The following is a 19,087-nucleotide window of genomic DNA, read 5'->3' as shown; positions in this document are numbered from 1 at the left end:
GAGGGATGGATGGACGGATGATGGATGGATGGAGGGAGGGATGGATGATGGATGGATGGATGGATGGAGGGATGGATGGAGGGATGATGGATGGATGGAGGGAGGGATGGATGGAGGGATGGATGGAGGGATGGATGGAGGGATGGATGGAGGGATGGATGCCTGCCGTGCTGTCTGGCTGTGCCATGGGAATTGGGGAATCGTTCCCACTGGAGCCTGGCCCTACTCCTCACCCTGCTTCGCTTCCTGGAGCCACAGGGTCTCCCAGTTAGCTTTTCTCAAATCCAGAGCAAGATGTCCCGGTGGAAAATGTAAGTGTGGGATGTGAAGGGAATATTCTGGCAAAGCAGGAGGCCCCAGCTGAGCAGCAGGCACGTTTTGGGAGGTGCAGGTGGAGCAGCCCAGCTCCCAGAGGTCAGATTTCCATGGAGGTGTTGCTGACACTCAGGTTAGATGTGCTTCAGGACTCGGGCAGATTTCTGCTATCTTTACATTCCAGGTAAGGGCTTGACCTCGTTTTCATAAAGTCAGTGATAAAACTCTTCCTGAGCTCCACAGGACCATTTCTGTCTCCAAATGCATATGTTAGTGCCTGAGGAATGTTTACCTGCTGCTGGGAACGCTGCCCAGCAGTGGGAGGGCTGCAGTGGGCTCATGAGTCAGACCTGCCACGCTGCAGCCGGGCTGAGGTGACACAGTGGCTCTGGGGGATGTACAGATCTGCCGGGGGGATCAGGAGCTGGCAGTGAGCACCAATAGATCAGAGCGCAGTGATTCTGCTCTGCTGCTCCTCCTGACACCGCTCCAGGTCTGCCTGAGCTCTCCCAGACATCTCCAGCTGCTCCTGGAGACTCGTGGGATGCTGAGCCGGAGGCTGCGATCCCTCTGGGATGGAGATCCCAGCCCTCCCTGCCCTCTGGCACTGGGAGCTGTTCCCCTTGTCCTGTCCTGCCTGTCCTTGTCACAGGAGCTGCTCTGGGAGCTCTGGGCCTGTCGGCTCCTTTAGGGTGCAGCAAAGGCTCCAGCAATTTCTTCATTTGCTGCTGCAGTGGCAAAGTGGAGATGGCCAAGGAAGGCTGGGGAGGGATGTTTGCAGCATCTCTAAAGGTCCTTTGTCCCCAGAAGAGTTTTGATCAAAACACTGACAAGGTCAGCTCTTGCTGCAGTAGAACCAATGCCTCAGTTTAGGAAACAAGCAATGCTTTTATCTCCTAATTTCAGACCTGTCTGTGCTCTCTGTGGACCTGAAATCTCCAGCTGACAACGCAGACACCCAGATTCTCTCTCACAAATGCTGTTTAAAATAGATGACCTTTCTTCCTATAAGGATGCTAAACTATCTTAAACTGTCTTTTTTCTTTCTTTTTTTTCCAAATGGATGTTTTTATCTTCTTTGATTTTTCTCTGATTAGCAGTGACCATGAGCCAGGTTAGCAGCAGAACAGTCCATTAACCTGTGCAAGAAGAGATTTATATTTTTATTTGTTGTTACCACTGCTGTTGGTAGAGTCAGGGAACCCAGAACATTTGATACCATGTCAGTAGCTCCTTTTTGAGTTTGTAGTGGTTTAAAGAGGTGCACACTCAGCAGCCAACACTTTGTTCTGATGTGTGTGTTTATGGGAAATGTGGTTTATTTTTATGTCTTTTCAGGCATCTGGTTAGAAAACATTTTGAGGGTGTATTTCAGAGGAGGGAGCACACTGAGCAGTGCTTCATTCACTTTGAACTTTGTGTCTTGGAAGAACTTTTTCACCCAAACTGCTAAAAGTTGTGGCTGAAGGGTTGTTTGCTTTTAAACCAATTAGCAGTTTGAGAACCTCAGTGGCCTGAAATGAGCCTCTCGTCTCATTTAATGCAGATAAGTCTGCAACGAAAATTTGGGAATTAGCAATATCAGTGAGAGCCTTCCTCCTTTCTCAACTAACTGTAACGAATTTCCAAGTGTTCAAATAATTATTTGTTAACTTTTAACACATTGGATTCAGATTAGAGGACAAAACTTTCACTGTAGAAAAGCAGCTTCAGCAAAAGGAGCCACATAACCATAAGGCCTCCTAATCAATGAGTCGCAGAGAGGTTTTAATGGTCTGATTTATCTGGAAAAAATCAGTTAACTTGTACAGTTATCTGTCACTTTTAATGCTGCCCGTTTCCAGGAGTGTGAAGGGAGTTACTGAGAGACCAGATGAGAATTAAACATTCCCGGGGCTCTCTGGGGAAGGGGTTTGGAGAGCTCAGGGCAAGCTCCTGAGCTCTTTGCAAGTTCCTGGAGTTAAAGGATGTCCTTTAAAGCCTGGTCTCAGCTTAGGAAAGGAAGGAAATAAAGACAGCACAAGCTCCCTGAGATGTGCCAAAGCTGGATTGTCTGTCCTGATCCAAAGGTGTCTCTAGGGCAATCCAGTCCACAGCAACTAGAAACCAGTCTGACACTGGGAATAAAGACATCTGAGAAGGAAACCAATAGCAGGAGAAAGACAAAGACAGAAAAGGCATTAGAATTTGAAATTAAATCTGGCCTCATCAACAGACACAATTAAAATGATCTACGGAAGAGATTAGCCAGTAAATAGCTTTCAGCCATATGGCTGAAAATAAAGCGTAAATAACTAAATATAAAACCTCAACTGTACAGAAATAATCCAAAACTCCACTTTTCCTGGGATTCCTGGGGTGGCAGAAGTGTGGAGGGAGGGAAAAAGGGCAGAGCCTGGTGGGGCAGTGCTGGAGCACCGTGGTCCTCCTTGAGCTGGAGCACAATGCTGAGCTTGTCCTGCCTCACATTGATTGGAATTTTAATGCTTGCCAAGGGCACCTTCAGCTTTCAGAAACACCCTGGAACTGGCAAGAGCACCAATAATTCCTGGGGAGCTGCTGGTGCTGCCCAGCTCCTGCTGGAGGCCTCTCCAGCCCAGGTTCGGTGCAGCAGGAGCACTGAGCTGTGCCCACGGGGTGCTGAGGATGGGACAAGCAGCTCTGCACCTCTCCCTCCCAATTACTGAGCTGCAGAACTGCCACAGAAACAAACCCGTGGCCCTGGAGTCCCTCAGAAATAAATGACAGCAGTGAGAGTCAGAGGCACCTCCATTTTACCTCACTTCTCTGACTTGCTGGTTAGAGCTCACGGCTCCTGAGTCTGTAAATAGATAAGAAATAATAAACACCGAGTCCAAACACAAACTGCGACTCCCGTGAATTAATCCCGACCTTGGCAGGAAAAGAAGCCAGAACAATCACAGGCAGAGAGGTGGGGAGCGAGCTTGGGGTGAAAAGCCCTCACCCTGCTGGAAAAGCCCTCATCCTGCTGGAAAAGCTCTCATCCTGCTGGAAAAGCCCTCACCCTCCTGGAAAAGCCCTCATCCTGCTGGAAAAGCCCTCATCCTGCTGGAAAAACCTCAGGAATGGAGCGCCTGCTCCAGCGCTCCTGCCCGGCGAGGCAGCGAGCGCCGAGGTTTGCCAGATCCAGAGCACCACGTGCTGCAGGGGCTGTCGTGGAGAGAGGGCTGAATATCACAGCACAGGCACGTGGAAAACCTACAGGAGCTGCTGATGTGTAAATGAAAGCGGCCCTGGGGTAAGGACACGGAAAACTCCTGTAAATGATGCGTTCAGTATCTGTGGAGCGCGTCCGGGGAGACTGGCGGCAGCGCAGGGCAGGGCTGGCTGCTGCTCTCACCATCCACAATTAGTGCACACTCCAAAGGGTTTTATGCTGGCTGAGAGGAAAGGGAAGCTGAGCTCCTGTGTGTGCTGTCTTTGCAGAATCACCGTTTTGGATGACGGGAGCCTGCGGATCGTCAACGTCACCAAATCGGACGCGGGCAGTTACACGTGCGTGGCCACCAACCACTTTGGGACAGCGAGCAGCACGGGCAGCCTGGTGGTGAAAGGTGACTCAAACCATTGTTATTGGGCTGGCTGGGGCACTAACTCCAGGTTATTTTCATTATTCCTCCTCCAGGGCCAAATTCTGGCATTTCAGGAATTCCGAGTGTTTATTCCTGTTCTGTCAAATATTTTTTTCAAAAGTAAAAGCTATAATTTGACCAAGATATTTAAAGAAATAATTGGACAAAGATAGTTAAAGTAATAGTTTGATAAACAATGAGAGGCACTGACAAATGTGTTAAATTATTTTTTGCCCTGCTGATGAGTCCTCCAGTGTCTGATGAATTATTATAGGCCATGAACATATAGGTTATTACCCTTACATTCACTTATTCATCTCCTTCTTATTTGGGGAAAAACCTATATTGGGTGGCAAATCATGAAACATTGATTACAAAGTGATGAATCAATCAAAAAGCTCTAATTAATTCTCCCACACATTGGCAGTGATGGATCATAGTTAGAGGCTCTCCTTGTCAGCTGTTTCTGTGGGATATAGGAAATACCTGAAATGTTTCAGTGAGGGTTTTAAATTGTTTTTGGCCACATCTGGGGCTGTCCTGGTTTTCCATGTGCTGCAAGACCCCGAGGGGGAGAATCAGGAGTTCAGGGACTGCTTCTCCCACCATAAAAAAACCCAATTGTTGGGAGCAGGAGTGGCTGGGTTCTGTTATTCCACAGTCACGGATCTGTAGCTCCTGATTTATCCTCCCTCCCTCGCAGTGCCCAAGGAATACCCTGTAACTCCCAGGAAAACCTCGGCAGTTGTTGTAGCTGATCTCTGCCTCCCCGTGCTCCACAAATCACTTTTCTGCACGCTGAGGTTATAAAGGATTAGTGAGGGCTTTTTTTCCCCCTCAGTGCTCTGTTTTGACTCCATTCCATTTGCATTAATGGCAGTGACACATGTGCATGAAGCAGAGAATAAACTCTTAAGCCCGAGATGTGGTTATTAACAGCAAACTGAGAAATGCAATTTCCAAGTCTGGCCCATAAAAAGTATAAAAGAGCAGAAACTATTCTGAACTCCAAATGAACTGTGTAAAATATTGTATTATAGAGTGAAATGCTTGAGTTTCTCTGCCCTAAGTAAAACACGTGTGAGTTTGGACAGAAATATGAGTGAATGCCTTATTTTAACTCAGTTTTGTGGTGTACAAAAAGACTAATTTAACAGCTGATGTGGTTTTTGACCTTAAGATATGCTTGCATTCTTTCCTAACTCCTCTTACGTCGTTGAGTAGAAAACTGTGAAGGTCAAGACTTTTTCCTAACCTTCCTGTGTTCTTCCTTTAATATTGCAGGCTATCCTTATATTTTTTTTAATTTCCTTTCTCAGAGAGAGACGCTGACAGTGTCAGGGACAGTGTAGGCAAGGATGGGAGGAGGAGGGGAATGTGTTACACCAGAAGCAAGGAGCTTAAAATAACTCCCTGGCAAACAACCAGAGAGGGATGAATAAATATTCATTTTATGCATGAGTAGACAGTTTAAAAAATATCAAATCCTGACAGGTGCCCATAGGGCTGGGTATTAACATTCTGTTGTCAGGCTGGGTGAACCCCAGTGGTTCTCTGAACCAGTGCAATTGTGCTTTGGGTTTGTTCTCTTGGCTGGTGCTAAATGAGAACCTCTTGGCCTCCAAGACCTGAAATCTTAGAAAATTGCTTGTACAGTTTGACCTTTAAATTAAAAAGCAGGATCGAGTTTGTAAGGCTGGAGAAGCAGCTCCTTCTAAGGCAGTGTTCAGAGCTCTGTAAAACATGGTGTGTGTTTCCGTGTATTGTATAAATATTAATTTTCTGTCTTGTTCCCTCAATTTTTCCTGTACTTGAGGCTAAATGTTCAATTCTTCCAACACACAGAAAGATTAGAGGCTCTCTGAGTACCGGGGGATTAAATGACAAATGGAGTAAACAGGCCCAGCCTGTACAGTATGAGTTTATTTGTGTTTAATGCAGTGATATCAGCTGGCTGATCCAGCCTGAAAGAGGAAAGTGATTCCAAGGCACTGCAATAAAAGCTGTGGGTGTGGGAAGCACCAGGAGAGGCTCAGCACTCCCGGGGGGAAGAACCTTTCCCAAAATCCAACCTAACCCTGCCCTGGCCCAGCTCCAGCTGCTCCCTCTGCCCTGTCACAGAGCAGGGATCAGTTGTGTTTGACAAGTTCACATGCAGAAAATCAGAAGCCAGAGCAGCACCCCAGGGAGGTGCACCCCATCTCAGCGTGTCTCTCTGCTCCTCTGGGGGATGAGGGGGTCCTTGGCAGGCAGCACGTGTCCCCACAGACACATTAATGGCTTTTATTGAAGTGTGATCAGCTGCCCTGGGGACAGTGGAGGTGAGTGGATCATGGTCCCACCATGGACACCCGTGGCTGCTCCCCAGACATCTGCTTTGGGCTGTGGCTGCAGCTGTAAATCCATCTCTATAGCTAAATACATCTATTTAAATGCATTTTAATCGAAATTTATCTCTGAGTGCTTGGTAGAGCTGGGGCCTGCCTGCTCCCCTTGGGGAGTGCAGCAATTCCAGTCACGTTGGTGCATCCCTGACAAGGGCAACCTCCAATGGCTTTATTTGCCTGTTTAATTATGATGCACCTTTAACATTTTCCTGCTGCTGTGAGCTCCTCTCATTTGGGCTGTCACGGGAGGGCTCAAGGCAGTAAAAGCAGGAGAACTTCTGCTGGCTGGAATCTGTATCACTTTAGCAGGAAAAGAACACAGAGATAATGTCAGGAGGTTATTTTTTCCTCACGCCTGAATAGACTGATAGTCTTGATTTTGTCCAGCACAGTGATTCAAATTATTTCCTGTAAAATAGCACATTTTTCATTCCCAGCCTATTCCTCTGTGTGAAGGTTGAAGTGCTGCATTGCAGTTAAAATTGATTAAATACTGTAAATCCTGGCCCATTATCGAGTAACTTTTCAGAGACTTCAGATGTTGCTGCCTTGAACCCTGGAATTCTTGCTGTGTTTGTGCCAGTCCTTTGGGACACAGCATTTGCCTTCTGCACAAAGTGGCAGTGGGATGTCCTGGTCCCCTCTTGCCACCCATGGTTGTCTCTGTTTCAATTCACTTGATCAGAATTGAAACCTCATTGTTTGGAATTTGTGCTTGCTTCGTGTCTGTGGGGTTTGGTGTAGGTTTTGAGGTTTTTTCAATCAGTGAATTCCAGTAAGAGGTAAAATTACAGAATTTTACCAGCTGTTCTCAGCTCTGTTGAGTTTGAAGTGACTTTGGAGTGACTGGGATATCAATTCCTTGGAGTGGGGCTTTAACTTTTTCCCCAAGAGCAAGAATAAACCACACATTAAGATGCTGAGGGGTTTTTTAACATGAACCAAGGGAAACCTACAGCAGCTACTGAAATCCATTGACCTGTCTCAGCACTGTCCACATTCCCAGGGGCCCTCCCCAGACCTCTCTGATTTTTGCCCCTTTGCTGCTGCTTTGCTCCTGTGGCAAAGCTGTCCCAGGGAGGTGCTGCAGGCGTTTCCCATCCCGCCCATCCACACTCTGGGTTTAGTGGTTGTCATTCTGCAATCTGAGCAGCCCCTCTGTCCCTCTGCCTCCTTCCTGCACTGTCTGAGGTCATGCAAAGTCTTTATTTTTCTCTCCTCGTTGTTCAGCATAATCTTAAGTTCATGTTCAAAAAGGGACCTGCTCAAGTGACACCTGCTGTTGAAAGCACAAAATATAATTTTAAAAAAAGTGGCAGGGTTTAAATGAATAATCCCAGAGCAGCACTGGAGGGTTGTCCATATTTTCTGGGCTATTTCTAATTTTCCTGGATAGCACACGAGGTTTGTGTTCAGCTGGTGTCAAAACCAAGACAAAGACTCAACTCTGAAACAGTCAAAAGAAGTTTCCTTACTCTTAAATTTTGTTTTAGCATTTGCTGAACACAATTTTTATATGTAGTCCATGAATGAACATTCCTTATCAGGTCTAATACACTTTTTAAAAAAAAACTTTGTGGAGGAAAAGTCAATATAGAGTATGAACTTGTACTCCAGAATCTCTAAATCGGGGATTTGTAGGCAAAAAAAAGCTCAGAGAGCACCATGGAGTTATGCAGGCTCTGATTTATTCATGAGAACATGTCATGTATTCCAATGTTTAAGAAATAAAACTTATTTCTAAGTTAGGAAAAACCTTTCTTGACTTCTGAGCAGCAGCAAAGGCTTGATTTCCACAGTTGACAAGGAAAGCTATAATCTTTGGCCATGAAATTGCAAAGGGAAATATTCCGCTCTAATTGGACTATTTCCACTGACACCAATTACTTCTAGGACACAATTAAGGCTCTTTTGCTGGGTTTAAGTAAAATTATGACCCAGAGCAGTGTGTGAAAGGCAGGATTAGAAATGAGAGCTGCCCTCCCTCCCCCAGCCCTGGCAGCATCTCCTGAACCACGAGTGGGAAATGCTGAGGCTGATGATGGGGCTGGAACCCTGCAGCTCAGGGTCCTGGCAGCCTGCAAGAGCCCTTCTCCATTCCCCACTTGGAACACAGGGTTTGATCAGGGGTTTAGAGCTGCAGGCAGTGTCCCTGTCCCTTCCAGCTGCCAGGCTGCTGGGGGATGCTGACCCACCTCACCTTGTGCAGGTGTGAGGCCTCAGTTTGAGTCTGGTGCATCCCCCCAAGCCTGTTACACCTCAGGCAGGTGAGGGAGCTCTGGTTTCCCTCCCAGCCCTGTGCAGGTGAGGAGCTGAGGTCACCTGAAAAGCCAGGCCAGCCCCAGAGCACCCCCAGGAAGATGAAATCCCTGGGGATCCTGTCAGCATCCCTGTTTTTCTGACAGATAATAGAGGCAAAAAGGCTGTGATTACTCTGAGGGGACAGAAGTGGCAGGATGAGAAGCAGATGTCCCCTGTGCTCTTGTCCCCAAAGCCTCCCCTCCCTGGGCTGCTCAGAGGCACCTCTGGCTTCTGATTTTCTGCATGTGAACTTGTCAAACACAACTGATCCCTGCTCTGTGACAGGGACAGGACCAGGGAGCAGCTGGAGCGGGGCCAGGGCAGGGTTAGGTCGGATTTTGGGAAAGATTCTTCTCCCAGGGAGTGCTGACACTCCCCAGGGAATGGGCACAGCCCCGAGGCTGCAGAGCTCCAGGAGAGCTTGGACACCTCTCCAGGGATGCCCAGGGGGGATTTGGGGGCTCTGTGCAGGGCCAGGGTGGGAGTGGGTGATCCTGTGGGTCCCCTCCAGCTCGGGATGTCCCGTGGTTCTGTGATCCCACAGCTGCTGGGATCTGTGAGCAGGGAAGGGTCAGTGACAGCCCGAGGATGAGGAGGGTGCTGAGGTCAGGCTGAGCAGCTCTGGCCCCTCTGGGACGTGTCCTAGCACAGGTTTGTGGCCAAAAACTTGAGCAAGGCTTGAATCCCAGAACAGTGAATCAACAGCACAGAGAGAGCTCTCAGTTCCTTACCGGGGAAAGAAAAAAACCCAGTCAGCTGCTAAGGACAAAAGCAGTGAATGGCAGAGAGAGAGAGATGTAAATGAAATCAAATCCCAATGCCTTGCTCTTAAGGCTGGCTGAATGAAGTAAGTTCAGAGTTTCTTTTTCTCTTGTAAGCACTTACTGCTCATAACAAACAAAACTTGTAAACATAACACAAGCGTTAAGCTTCATTAAATTTGCAGCAGACAATTAATTTTTTTTTTTCCTGGCAATTCAGAGGTTCTTCTGTAGTACTGATTTAGTTTAATTGAACATATTACCACAAGCAGACAATAAGAAATATATTGAAGATATCCATCTGGCTCCCACTGCAAACCTGGTGTGTCGTTTGCTGGGGCTGTCACAGCCCTTACTAATTGCCTCATTTTGGCTCTTTCACAATCAGTGTGATTTAGCCATTAACATGATGAAAGTCATCTTGGTGAAGAGCTTGATATTAAAAAGCATAGATCTCCTGCCTTGCTCTGGTGCCAGTTCTGGACTAATCCCAGCACCAGTGGAGGGATGTTTTTCAAGGCAGAAATACAAAGAGATCACTCCCAGGGCAGCTCTGCAGGTACCTGTGTGGTTGTGATGGAGCTGGTGGGAAATGTTGCCTCTGGATTTGGGAAATGTTGCCTCTGGATTTGGGAAATGTCACAGATTCCCTCTCCCACCCCCTTCTCCTTTCTCCTCACTGCCCCTCCAAGCCCCAGCCAACCTTCAGGCACATCAAGGGTCTTCAAACTGGTAATGGCTCAGGTAAATGATGGAATCTATAATAAATATGTAATAATTTATATAAAAATTCAAATATAAATACATATATTTATATAATATCTTTATTATATTATGCTTGTATATCATATTCATATAGATATTATATATAAATATTTTATATATTTATATAAATATGTGTATATAACAAAATATATAATGAATAATGGAACCAACACTACAGCAAGTGCTGATGCTTATAGATAGACCTGATTCAGCACATAAAGTGGACAAAAAAATTATGTTTTTAGAAACGTTCAGCCACTATGTCTGAATAACCTGTAGAGGGAAAGAAACCCAGTATTTTTGTCCTGTATTTTTACCTTAAACCCACAATGTACTGCAGGGTCAGCATTACTGCAACCTCTCCCACCACAGGACAGAAAAGTTTAGAGAATGCCTTTAAAGCTCAGCACTTTTGCTTGAGGAATTTTTCTGATCTCTCCCAAAAAAGCAGGAGGTTCAGGAGCTCTCCATATTCAGTAAAAGTCTGGTTATTTAGCTCATTGCTGGAGATCAGATCCATACATCAGCTGGAAGAGGAGACGACCTGCAGGTCAAACACAGGCTCTTAATGAGACGAAAGCAGGTTAATTAACAGTTTTCATCAACTCGCCTTAATTTATTTTAACACGCTGCATTGCAGAGAGGTTAAAATATTTGTCAGGTTTTGAACACAAATGAAAGCCCAGCGTGGTTAAAACAAATCACATTTAAATCCAGGTAACTGCAGTGTGTGTGAGTGTTTTTATGTGTGTGATTGGACAGAAATCAGTATTGTCTCTTGTCTTTATCCCAGAATACAGATGTTCCTCAGAACATTTGTAATTTGAAATGTATTTTGAAAAAGGTGGGAGGGGAGAATCTGTCGCATTTGACTCTGAAATACATGGAATTTTGTCCCTGATCTGACTTGCCATGGCTTGGGTTGGTTGTCTCTGTCTCTGTCAGTCACACACACACACGGAATATGAATTTTGCTTTCATTTGAAGTTTTTAAGTGGGCCATGAAGAACCAATCCAATTAGTAGAGTTTAGCACTGTGTTTTCTTCCAGGTTCATTGTGACTAGAACTGAATATAGAGTTTATTTAGGAAACCAGCAGTATTTCAGCAGTGAAAATTTCAGTTCCCATCCTAGGGGCACAGTAAAAAGTCTCTGCAGAAATCCATTAGTCCTGGGAGCTAAACTGAGCAGTTGACAATGAAATGATTCCCTGGAGGAGACAGCCACGAGTGGAAGGGTCTGGGAGAAAGCTCCAGCACTGAAACCAGGCTGAAAGGAGAGGTGGGGCTGCTGCCCCTCCACTTCCCAGATCTTGATCCTGGCCTTGGAATTATTTACATAAGGAAAAACTCGTGGTTAATTTGAAGCAAAAATGCCAAGGAACAGCAGAAATGTCAGGGACACTTTTTAATGATGCTCGGTGGGGAAGATTTATTCAGGCACTGAGGATTTGGAGCAGGTTCTAATGAGGAATGGTCTTGGGGGTTGTTATTTTCATTTCACCTGTGATCCTGCCTCCACCCTGCCCTGACATCAGCACCAGGCAGCAGAGCAGGAGCACAGCCCTGGGAATGTGGGCTTTGTCTTCTCTGTGTGCCACTAATTAGAGTGAGTCACTCCCTTAGGAGGGGGCACAGGGCACCGTGAGCCAATCTTGTCCTCACCAGGGAACAAATGAGGCCTTTTTGGGCCAGGGGAGTTTGTTCAGGGTTTGTTTGGCTGGCTCTGGTCTCCCTGTCACGGGATTTGTTCAGTAATGGGTGTTGGGGCGTCAGACTTGCTCGCGCTGCTGTGGAGGACTCAACGGGGATGACAGAAAAAGTTCATCTGAAATAAAAATATCTGCTGTGCACAGTGGTACAGGGAGGCAAAACAGTTTCTAATGAAGGCCTGATCCATTTTATAGGCTGGGCAAATAAGGCAGCAGAGGCTTTTAATGACTTGCTCAAGGTCAGACAGAAAGTGAGGAGAACTCATTTTATTCCCAATTACTCCAAGTCTGTGCCCACACTGGAGCAACCTTCCTCTTCATTTGGCACTTTTCCTGCTCTTTTGCTTATCTGATTCTCTTTTTGATGGAATTATTGAGCTTAATTGTTCCAATCCTGCCATGACTCAAAGTGTCAATGTTCAGAGTGGTGTTTGTGGGGCTGTGGGACACCCTCCCTGTGGGAATGGAGATAAAACCTGCCCCTGCTTTTGCTTTTGCTTTTCTTTCCATGTCTCCCTGGTGCCTGGCTTGGTTCTCTGGATACTTGGAAAATCCTGAGGCTTGCAGCTGCTGTGCTTTCTTTGACTAAAACTTGCAGGTATTTTCTGATAATCTGTATTTGCCACAAGTTAAAAGGGAGTAGTAAAAAAAAAATAGTAAAAACTTGTCCTGTTTTTAGAGGTATCCATAGGTGCTTCCCTTCAGTTCTCTTTCCACGATGGCACGTGGGAAGATGAAAAGATGAATGTCTTGGGCTTGATCAGTGTCCTGGACACCAAGCCTGGCTTATCCCAAGGCAGGGATGGCACAGCCCAGCCTTGATCTGTGTGACATTAAGGATGCTTAAGCTGTGGATCATTCACTGGGAAGCTGCAAAGTCCAGCCAGGGATTTTCTGGCTGTTCCCTAAGTCTGACAGCTCCAGAGGCATCTGCTCCTAATGACTCTTAATTTGGGATTTATTCTGGCACGGCAGCTAATTCCAAACGTCTTGGTGCTGATGAGGAGGGTGGGTAACAGGCATGGAATTCACGTGGGAAAGGCCTAAAATACACACTTGGGCCTAAAAATGCAAAGGCTGTGGCAGTCACTCCATGATTTTGCAGTTTGATGCCTGGATGTTGCATTTTTGCTGCTCTGCTGCCTCCTGAAATTTTTGATTGATGATCATCACTATTAAAAAGATGTAAAAACACCACAAACCAACAAACACCAGAGGGTGGAGAGTTTCAAGGGGCAAAATGTTGTTAAGCAACACGTCCGTGGGCTCCGTGGAATTACATCTGCACAGTTCCCCTGCTTTGTGGTACAAGGAGAGCAGTGATTGATCCCTGAGCAGCTTGCAATTTATCTCAGATTAGATATGATTTCTGCTGTATCTGATTAACCTTCTCTGGGAGATGGCCATCATTCCTGCAATGACAGTAGATTATTCCACACTCCAAAAGACTGATATCAGCTCGTGGCAATCAATAGCCCACAAAAGGTGACACCTTGAATTCCCTGGGTTATCCACAGAGATTGTCACCAACGCCTGCATCGTTTGTCAAATACAGAGATCTCACTTGAGGCAGCTCTGGAGTGAAGTGGGTTTTATTTTAGGCTGCAATGCAGAGCTGGAGAAGGATGTTTGAGGTTCCTGGTGTAATCAGGCGCTGTTGCATCCTGCTGCAAAGAGAACAAATTTCCCTGAGTGACAGATTTGATTGTCATCTCCAGAGCCCATTACATGTGATTTGCTTTGTGACAATTGTGTGGAGAGAGCTTGATTTGATCAGATTGCGTTGCACTGGGTAAAATGGAGGTTAAAGTGGAGTATTGGGTCCTCTCATCACTCCCTGCACTCTCACTGGAGTGGATGGATTTGCAGGTATTTTGTCCTTGAGTTTGTTCTAATGGCTCACCCCTCCCCAGTACCCTCCTGTGCAGTTCATTCTTCATGTGTTTTCAGATTTAAATGAGCCCTCATTTATTATTCAGCCCCCCAAGAAATGCAGGTTGGGGTGTGCAGAATGCAGTCCCCTGGCTGACTGCCCTCTCCCTCCTGAGGGACATTCATTCCTGCAGGGAGACTCTGCCACCAGCTCTGGGGAGTTCTCCCTCTGGGGGAAACTCTTCAGTGGAGCTGAGGAGGAAAATGCTGCTCTTGGAAGGGCCAGACCACAGGGAGCACCAGCCAAAGTCTCCTTGTGGGGACTGAAAAAGCAGAGGACTTTCATTGTGTTTCAATAAGATTACATAGACAGGGGTTTGAAACAGAGCTGAATTGCAGGCCTTGAAATATTTGGAGCATAGAAAGTTTGTGAGCTGCAAAAAATACAGAACAAGCAACTATTGCATGCTGTAAGGTGCACGTGGTGTTTAGTGATTGCCTTAAGTAGAAGCTTGCAAGCTTTTAGCATTAGCCTGGCAGTTAAAAAACTTTTAAAAGGCCTTGTAACAAGAGAACTTCGGCTTCTGTTGTTGTGGAGTGAGTTTTACCATCTTTTATGTCTCTGCCTTCACTGAGGCTGACAATGAAATTAAAAACTCATGGGACGCCTCTGGGTCACCCCCTCCCGTTATTGGAGATTAGATCCAGCAGAATCCCCTGTGCTGGGGCTTCCACTCCCCCCTTCTGCTGCTCTAAAGTGCCTTTTAGAGTCTGATGTGTTCTTTTCATAATTGCTTGACTTGTGGGAGAGCAGGGAATTCTAAAAGTGTGACAAACGCCCTAATCTGTTAAAAATGAGGCAATTTTGGGGCTGTGTGTGTAGGGCTCTGGCCTGTTCTTATTTCTTGGGGCACACCTAGTGAAACAAATGCTTGTGGAAAGTGGTGACAGGCATGATTGGTTATTGCTTTTGTGTGGACAGAGGCAAAGACTGCACCTGGAGAGGTGTCGCCTGACCCATGGGTATTTTCAGATTTCTCAGTAGATGGGTGTTTGGTGATACCTGTTTGCTGTAATTGTAGATTTTGTAAACCCCGTGGGTTGACAGCTCCTGCAGAGACAGGAGGCTGCACAAGCTGACAGTCAGGGTAAGTGTTAATGACAGCTTCTGCTTGACTTTTGGAAATGTGAAACGTTTGCACAAGTTTGTGTGTTTTGGTGAAAAAAGGGCATGACTCGGTTTTGCTTGTTCAAAAATGTTCGGCAAAGAGTTTGAAACAACTATTGTTAGATTATCTGCTCTAACATCTCCTCTTACACAGCCTTGCCCACCCTCACAGAAAATTCCTGACAAAGGGGCTCAGCCAAAAGTAATCCCAGGTCCCCACACTGCTGAGGGGAGATTGAAGCCAAACAAGGGGCAAGATAAGGATCCTCCTTCAGCAAAGCAATTTTAGCGTGTCCTGAAGGGCCAGCTCAGCCCTGTGTGCCGCTGGATTGAGTCTGTGCTCTCCCAGGAAAGGTCAGAGCTTCCACCCCTCCCCTCCCTGATCCCTGCTGAACACAAAGCCGTGTCCCACTGCTGGCGTGGGAAGCTCTAATCACTCACCACAAATATTTCTAAAATCAGAGCTAAGTGACTGTAGTCCCAGGCCTAAAGTCCCTTTTCAAAACTGATAGTGTCTCCTTTTAATAGGATTATATTTTATTAAGCTGAACTGCCACAGTACACACCAGAGGGTGGAAATGCTGCAGAATCTTCTGTTAGGAGTGTGTGTAATAGCTGATTCTAGGGAAAAAAGAGATATATTGGCATGAAAGCCAAGTGCCTGTTCCTGAAAGCATCTGTGTGACTCATCACAGCTCACAGGTGGGATATTTTAAAGGCCAAACGCTGTAAATACTTAACCTTTTCCCCATTTCTTTCTCATCTCGATTTTGGCCATGCCCCATGAAGTACTCAATCCATTCAGCTGTAATTTGCTCTGCTAATTCCTCCATGTGCTCGGTCATTCACTGGGTTTTAATCTCTTTAATTCAGAGTTGTACTTTCCTCTCTCCTGCACATCTCAGTGTCTGATGACAGAGCACTCAGAGCTCCCAGGAGTTTCACCTCTCAGGTCTCAGAGGCTTTTGACTTTATGGTCCTGGATAAATACTTCATTCACAAACAGAAAAAAAAAAAAATAGAGCACATTTGAGTATTTTCATGTATTGGACTTTGATTCTTTGGTTGCTCATAGAAACCAGATGCTCCAGGATTGATTCTTATTATCTCCAGACATGATTTGCCTTGGAATCAATACAATAATGTAAAATGTCATTGCAAATAGAGGACATTGATCTGAGATGCATTTATTAACTCCTGCTGATAAAAGCCAAAATGGAATTGGTAAACATGCAGGTATTCCAAAAAATAATAATTAAAAAAAAAAAAAAGAGGAAAAATGAGTCCCAAATGCTCAAGTTTGAGTTCATCTACAAGAAAAACACATCTTAAAATCTTGTACAGGAAATGGTTTATGCAGATAAGGAAAAATATACCTGGATCTTTACCACTGTAACACTAATCTGAGAGAATTAGGTAATTAGCTGGTTAATCAAACTGGAAATTGCTGCTTATCTGCCCAGGTGCTCATAAGGAATATCAGCAGTCAGGAGAATTTCCAGCAGACCTTCCCTACTCAGGCAAAAGAGGGAACGGGAGAGGGACGTGGACTGCAGACCTCAAAGTAGGCTGAAGTTTGGGCTTAATGATCTTGGAGCCTTTTCCAACCTTAATTATTCCATGATTCTGTAGGACCTTGCACAACATTCCCATTCGCCTCCCAGCAGCGTGGAGGTGCACAGTTGAATGAAGGCAAGGCTGGAAGAAGAAAGGATGGAATAATATTAATGATAATAATAATAATAATATGGAAATTTTCCTTTAGAAGGCGGACAGTCTGAAAGAATTGGTAATTTGGAGGCTGTGGCGTTTTGATTTCTGCAGGGTTTATATGCTGGATAAATATGTGTAAATATGTCAAAACCTGAATATTCCCTTCTTTTCCTTCTCCTTCGACCTCCTCCTGCGTGCTGCGGTCGATGTCTAAATAAGCATTTAGGTACTCACGGCTGATGATGGGCAATTGATAAAGGAGGGAAGGGAAGCGGTTTCAGCCTTCCCCCAGAGGGGAGGTGATGCTCGGCTCCCTCTCTTCCCAGGGAGACAGAAAACTTGGTTAAAATCTCCTGTAGGATAAACCAAATCCATGGGATCGGTCAGAAGGAGCCCGGGCTCCGGTGAAGCCGCAGGAAAATCGGGATTTCAGCGGGACCGAAGGAGGGGAGAGGAGCTCGGGTGGCCTCAGGACAGCCCGGCTGCGTGCGGGGACAGCCCGGCTCCAGCCGGGAGCCTTCCCTGGGATGGGAAAACCACGGGAATCTGGGAAGTGCCGCCTCTGTCGCACAAGGAGCGTCCTCCCGAGAAGGCAGGGAAGGAGCTCTGCTGTTCCCGAGCCTCCAGTGACACCTACAGACCCCGCGCCAGCCGGGGATGCTCCAGAGGCAGGAATTCCACACGGAAAGAAAGAAAAGAAGGAAAAGAAAGGTTTCTGCAGGCCTGGCACAGCTGCCAGAGGGGTGAAACAGAAGTGTGCGGTGGCACCTGGGGACAGGGGACCGTGGGCAGGAGTGCTCGGACTCGGTGACCTTAAAAGGTTCTTTTCCAGCCGAAATGATTCCAGCATCCCATGAAGCCTGCAGGGATTTGTGGAAGCACCAGGCACTGACAGTTCCTGGTGAAAATACCTGCAAGAGCTGTGCTGAGCTGCTCTGGCCTTCAGCAAACACCCATTTCTTGATATCATTTATTGGATCCTAGAATTCTATTATAGTTCATATTCTCTACATTTATATAAACCTATAATACTCTAACTATATAAACCTATAACTATAAGCCTATAACTGTAACTATATTCTAGAATAGAAATATCCCATAAAGAATATCTAATATTTGTTATACATTTAATATAGTCTACAATATAATTCTATAGAATTCTAGAATGCAGATTACATACCAGAATTTGATATTCTAGAATCTATTCTATATTCAAAAATTTTATACTATTATATATGCTATTCTATATATTTACAGTCTTTATAGTCTTCATTCTTTTCATGTTTATAAGCACCTGAGAAATATTTAATGTATTAATTAATTTATTAATTGTCATAACAGTTGTTTTAACAGTTCCTCTGCTTGGTCAGAAGTGAACACAAAATTAAATTTGTCCCAGAAAATAGAGCCAAGGCCCTGAGGACTTGATCTGAAATCTCTGTAGACAGGAACCCAATCTTTCTTACCACCTCCTGTAGACTTTTGATAAGGTTGAAAATCCAGGAAGAGCTTTGCATCCCCTGGATTTCCGTGAGTAGTTCTGCCCAGCCCATATCTGTGTTGCTGTATCTTTATTATTTTAGCAGAGAATTAAGCAGTTGGGCAATAGGCTCAGGAAGAATTAGTTAAGATTTTGGTGTCATGTACCAGAGATTGAATAATGCTGGTATTATTTTAGCGTGACAGCTGTGCAGAGTAGAATTTTGGAATAAGCAAAAATATCTATCTCTGTATGATTTTCAGACTTTTGCTCTCATTGTTAAGCAATATTTTTTCTCCTTTTCATTTCCTCTGAGGCCCTGTAGAAAAAATTGCTGCATTTTTTGTCAACAGAAATAGAAGAGAAATGTTAACTTTAGAGGCAGAGGGAATTCACAGGCACAGGCGAGGAGTGGAGTCTGCATAATGTGTCGTAGCTCATCTTTCTGTGCCACCACTGCTCACCCAGAGGTGAAAAATTGACAATTAAACCAGTGGTAAAGGAGCTGTGGAGCCCCAGCTGTGAGAAGGGGATCAGTCCTGAAGGAGGGTGGAGCTGCTGCCTGTGTTTGACACAGAACCTGCTCCAGGTCTGGGGCTTCCCCTTGGAAATGTCCTGTCAGGGCCCTCCCTTCTGCCTCCCATCAAGGGTTTGGGTTCCAGGCTCTGGAAGGTTCTGTTGGTGTCACCCATCATTTATATTTGTTCTTTTTGGGGGCTCTCCTTGCCCAAGGAAAGGATTTGAGATGTGAAATCACCCATCAGAGAGCGGGGCCAGTTCTCTACAAACACAATAACATAAAACCAATAATCTCAGCCTCATCTTTGCCTTTCCAGGTATGGCCAGATTAAAAACTCCTGGCTTTAATACACCCTTTTTATTCCAGTTTTGGAGATTTTGCATTTAATTTAGGAACAACAGAAAAGATTTTTGATAGCCGTGGTGAGCAATGTATGAGTGTGAAACAGGTCTTGGAAGTGAGAAGATTCAAATAAGAAAATTGCTGATAAAAAGTTTTAAT

General features: G+C 45.5%; 1 protein-coding gene across 2 annotated transcripts in view; it reads left to right on the top strand.

Annotated features, from left to right (window-relative positions):
- LOC134558068 (contactin-4) overlaps positions 1 to 19,087 on the top strand; it is a 255,592-nt gene that overhangs the window by 223,077 nt on the left and 13,428 nt on the right. For both annotated transcript variants that reach the window (XM_063411534.1, XM_063411533.1), the window contains exon 13: positions 3,763 to 3,890. In XM_063411534.1, the coding sequence (XP_063267604.1) occupies positions 3,763 to 3,890 (128 nt within the window). The remainder of the gene's footprint in view (positions 1 to 3,762; positions 3,891 to 19,087) is intronic.

The sequence above is a fragment of the Prinia subflava genome, chromosome 14 (assembly GCF_021018805.1).
Source record: "Prinia subflava isolate CZ2003 ecotype Zambia chromosome 14, Cam_Psub_1.2, whole genome shotgun sequence".
Lineage (NCBI taxonomy): Eukaryota > Metazoa > Chordata > Aves > Passeriformes > Cisticolidae > Prinia > Prinia subflava.
This window is presented reverse-complemented; position numbering and strand designations above follow the sequence as displayed.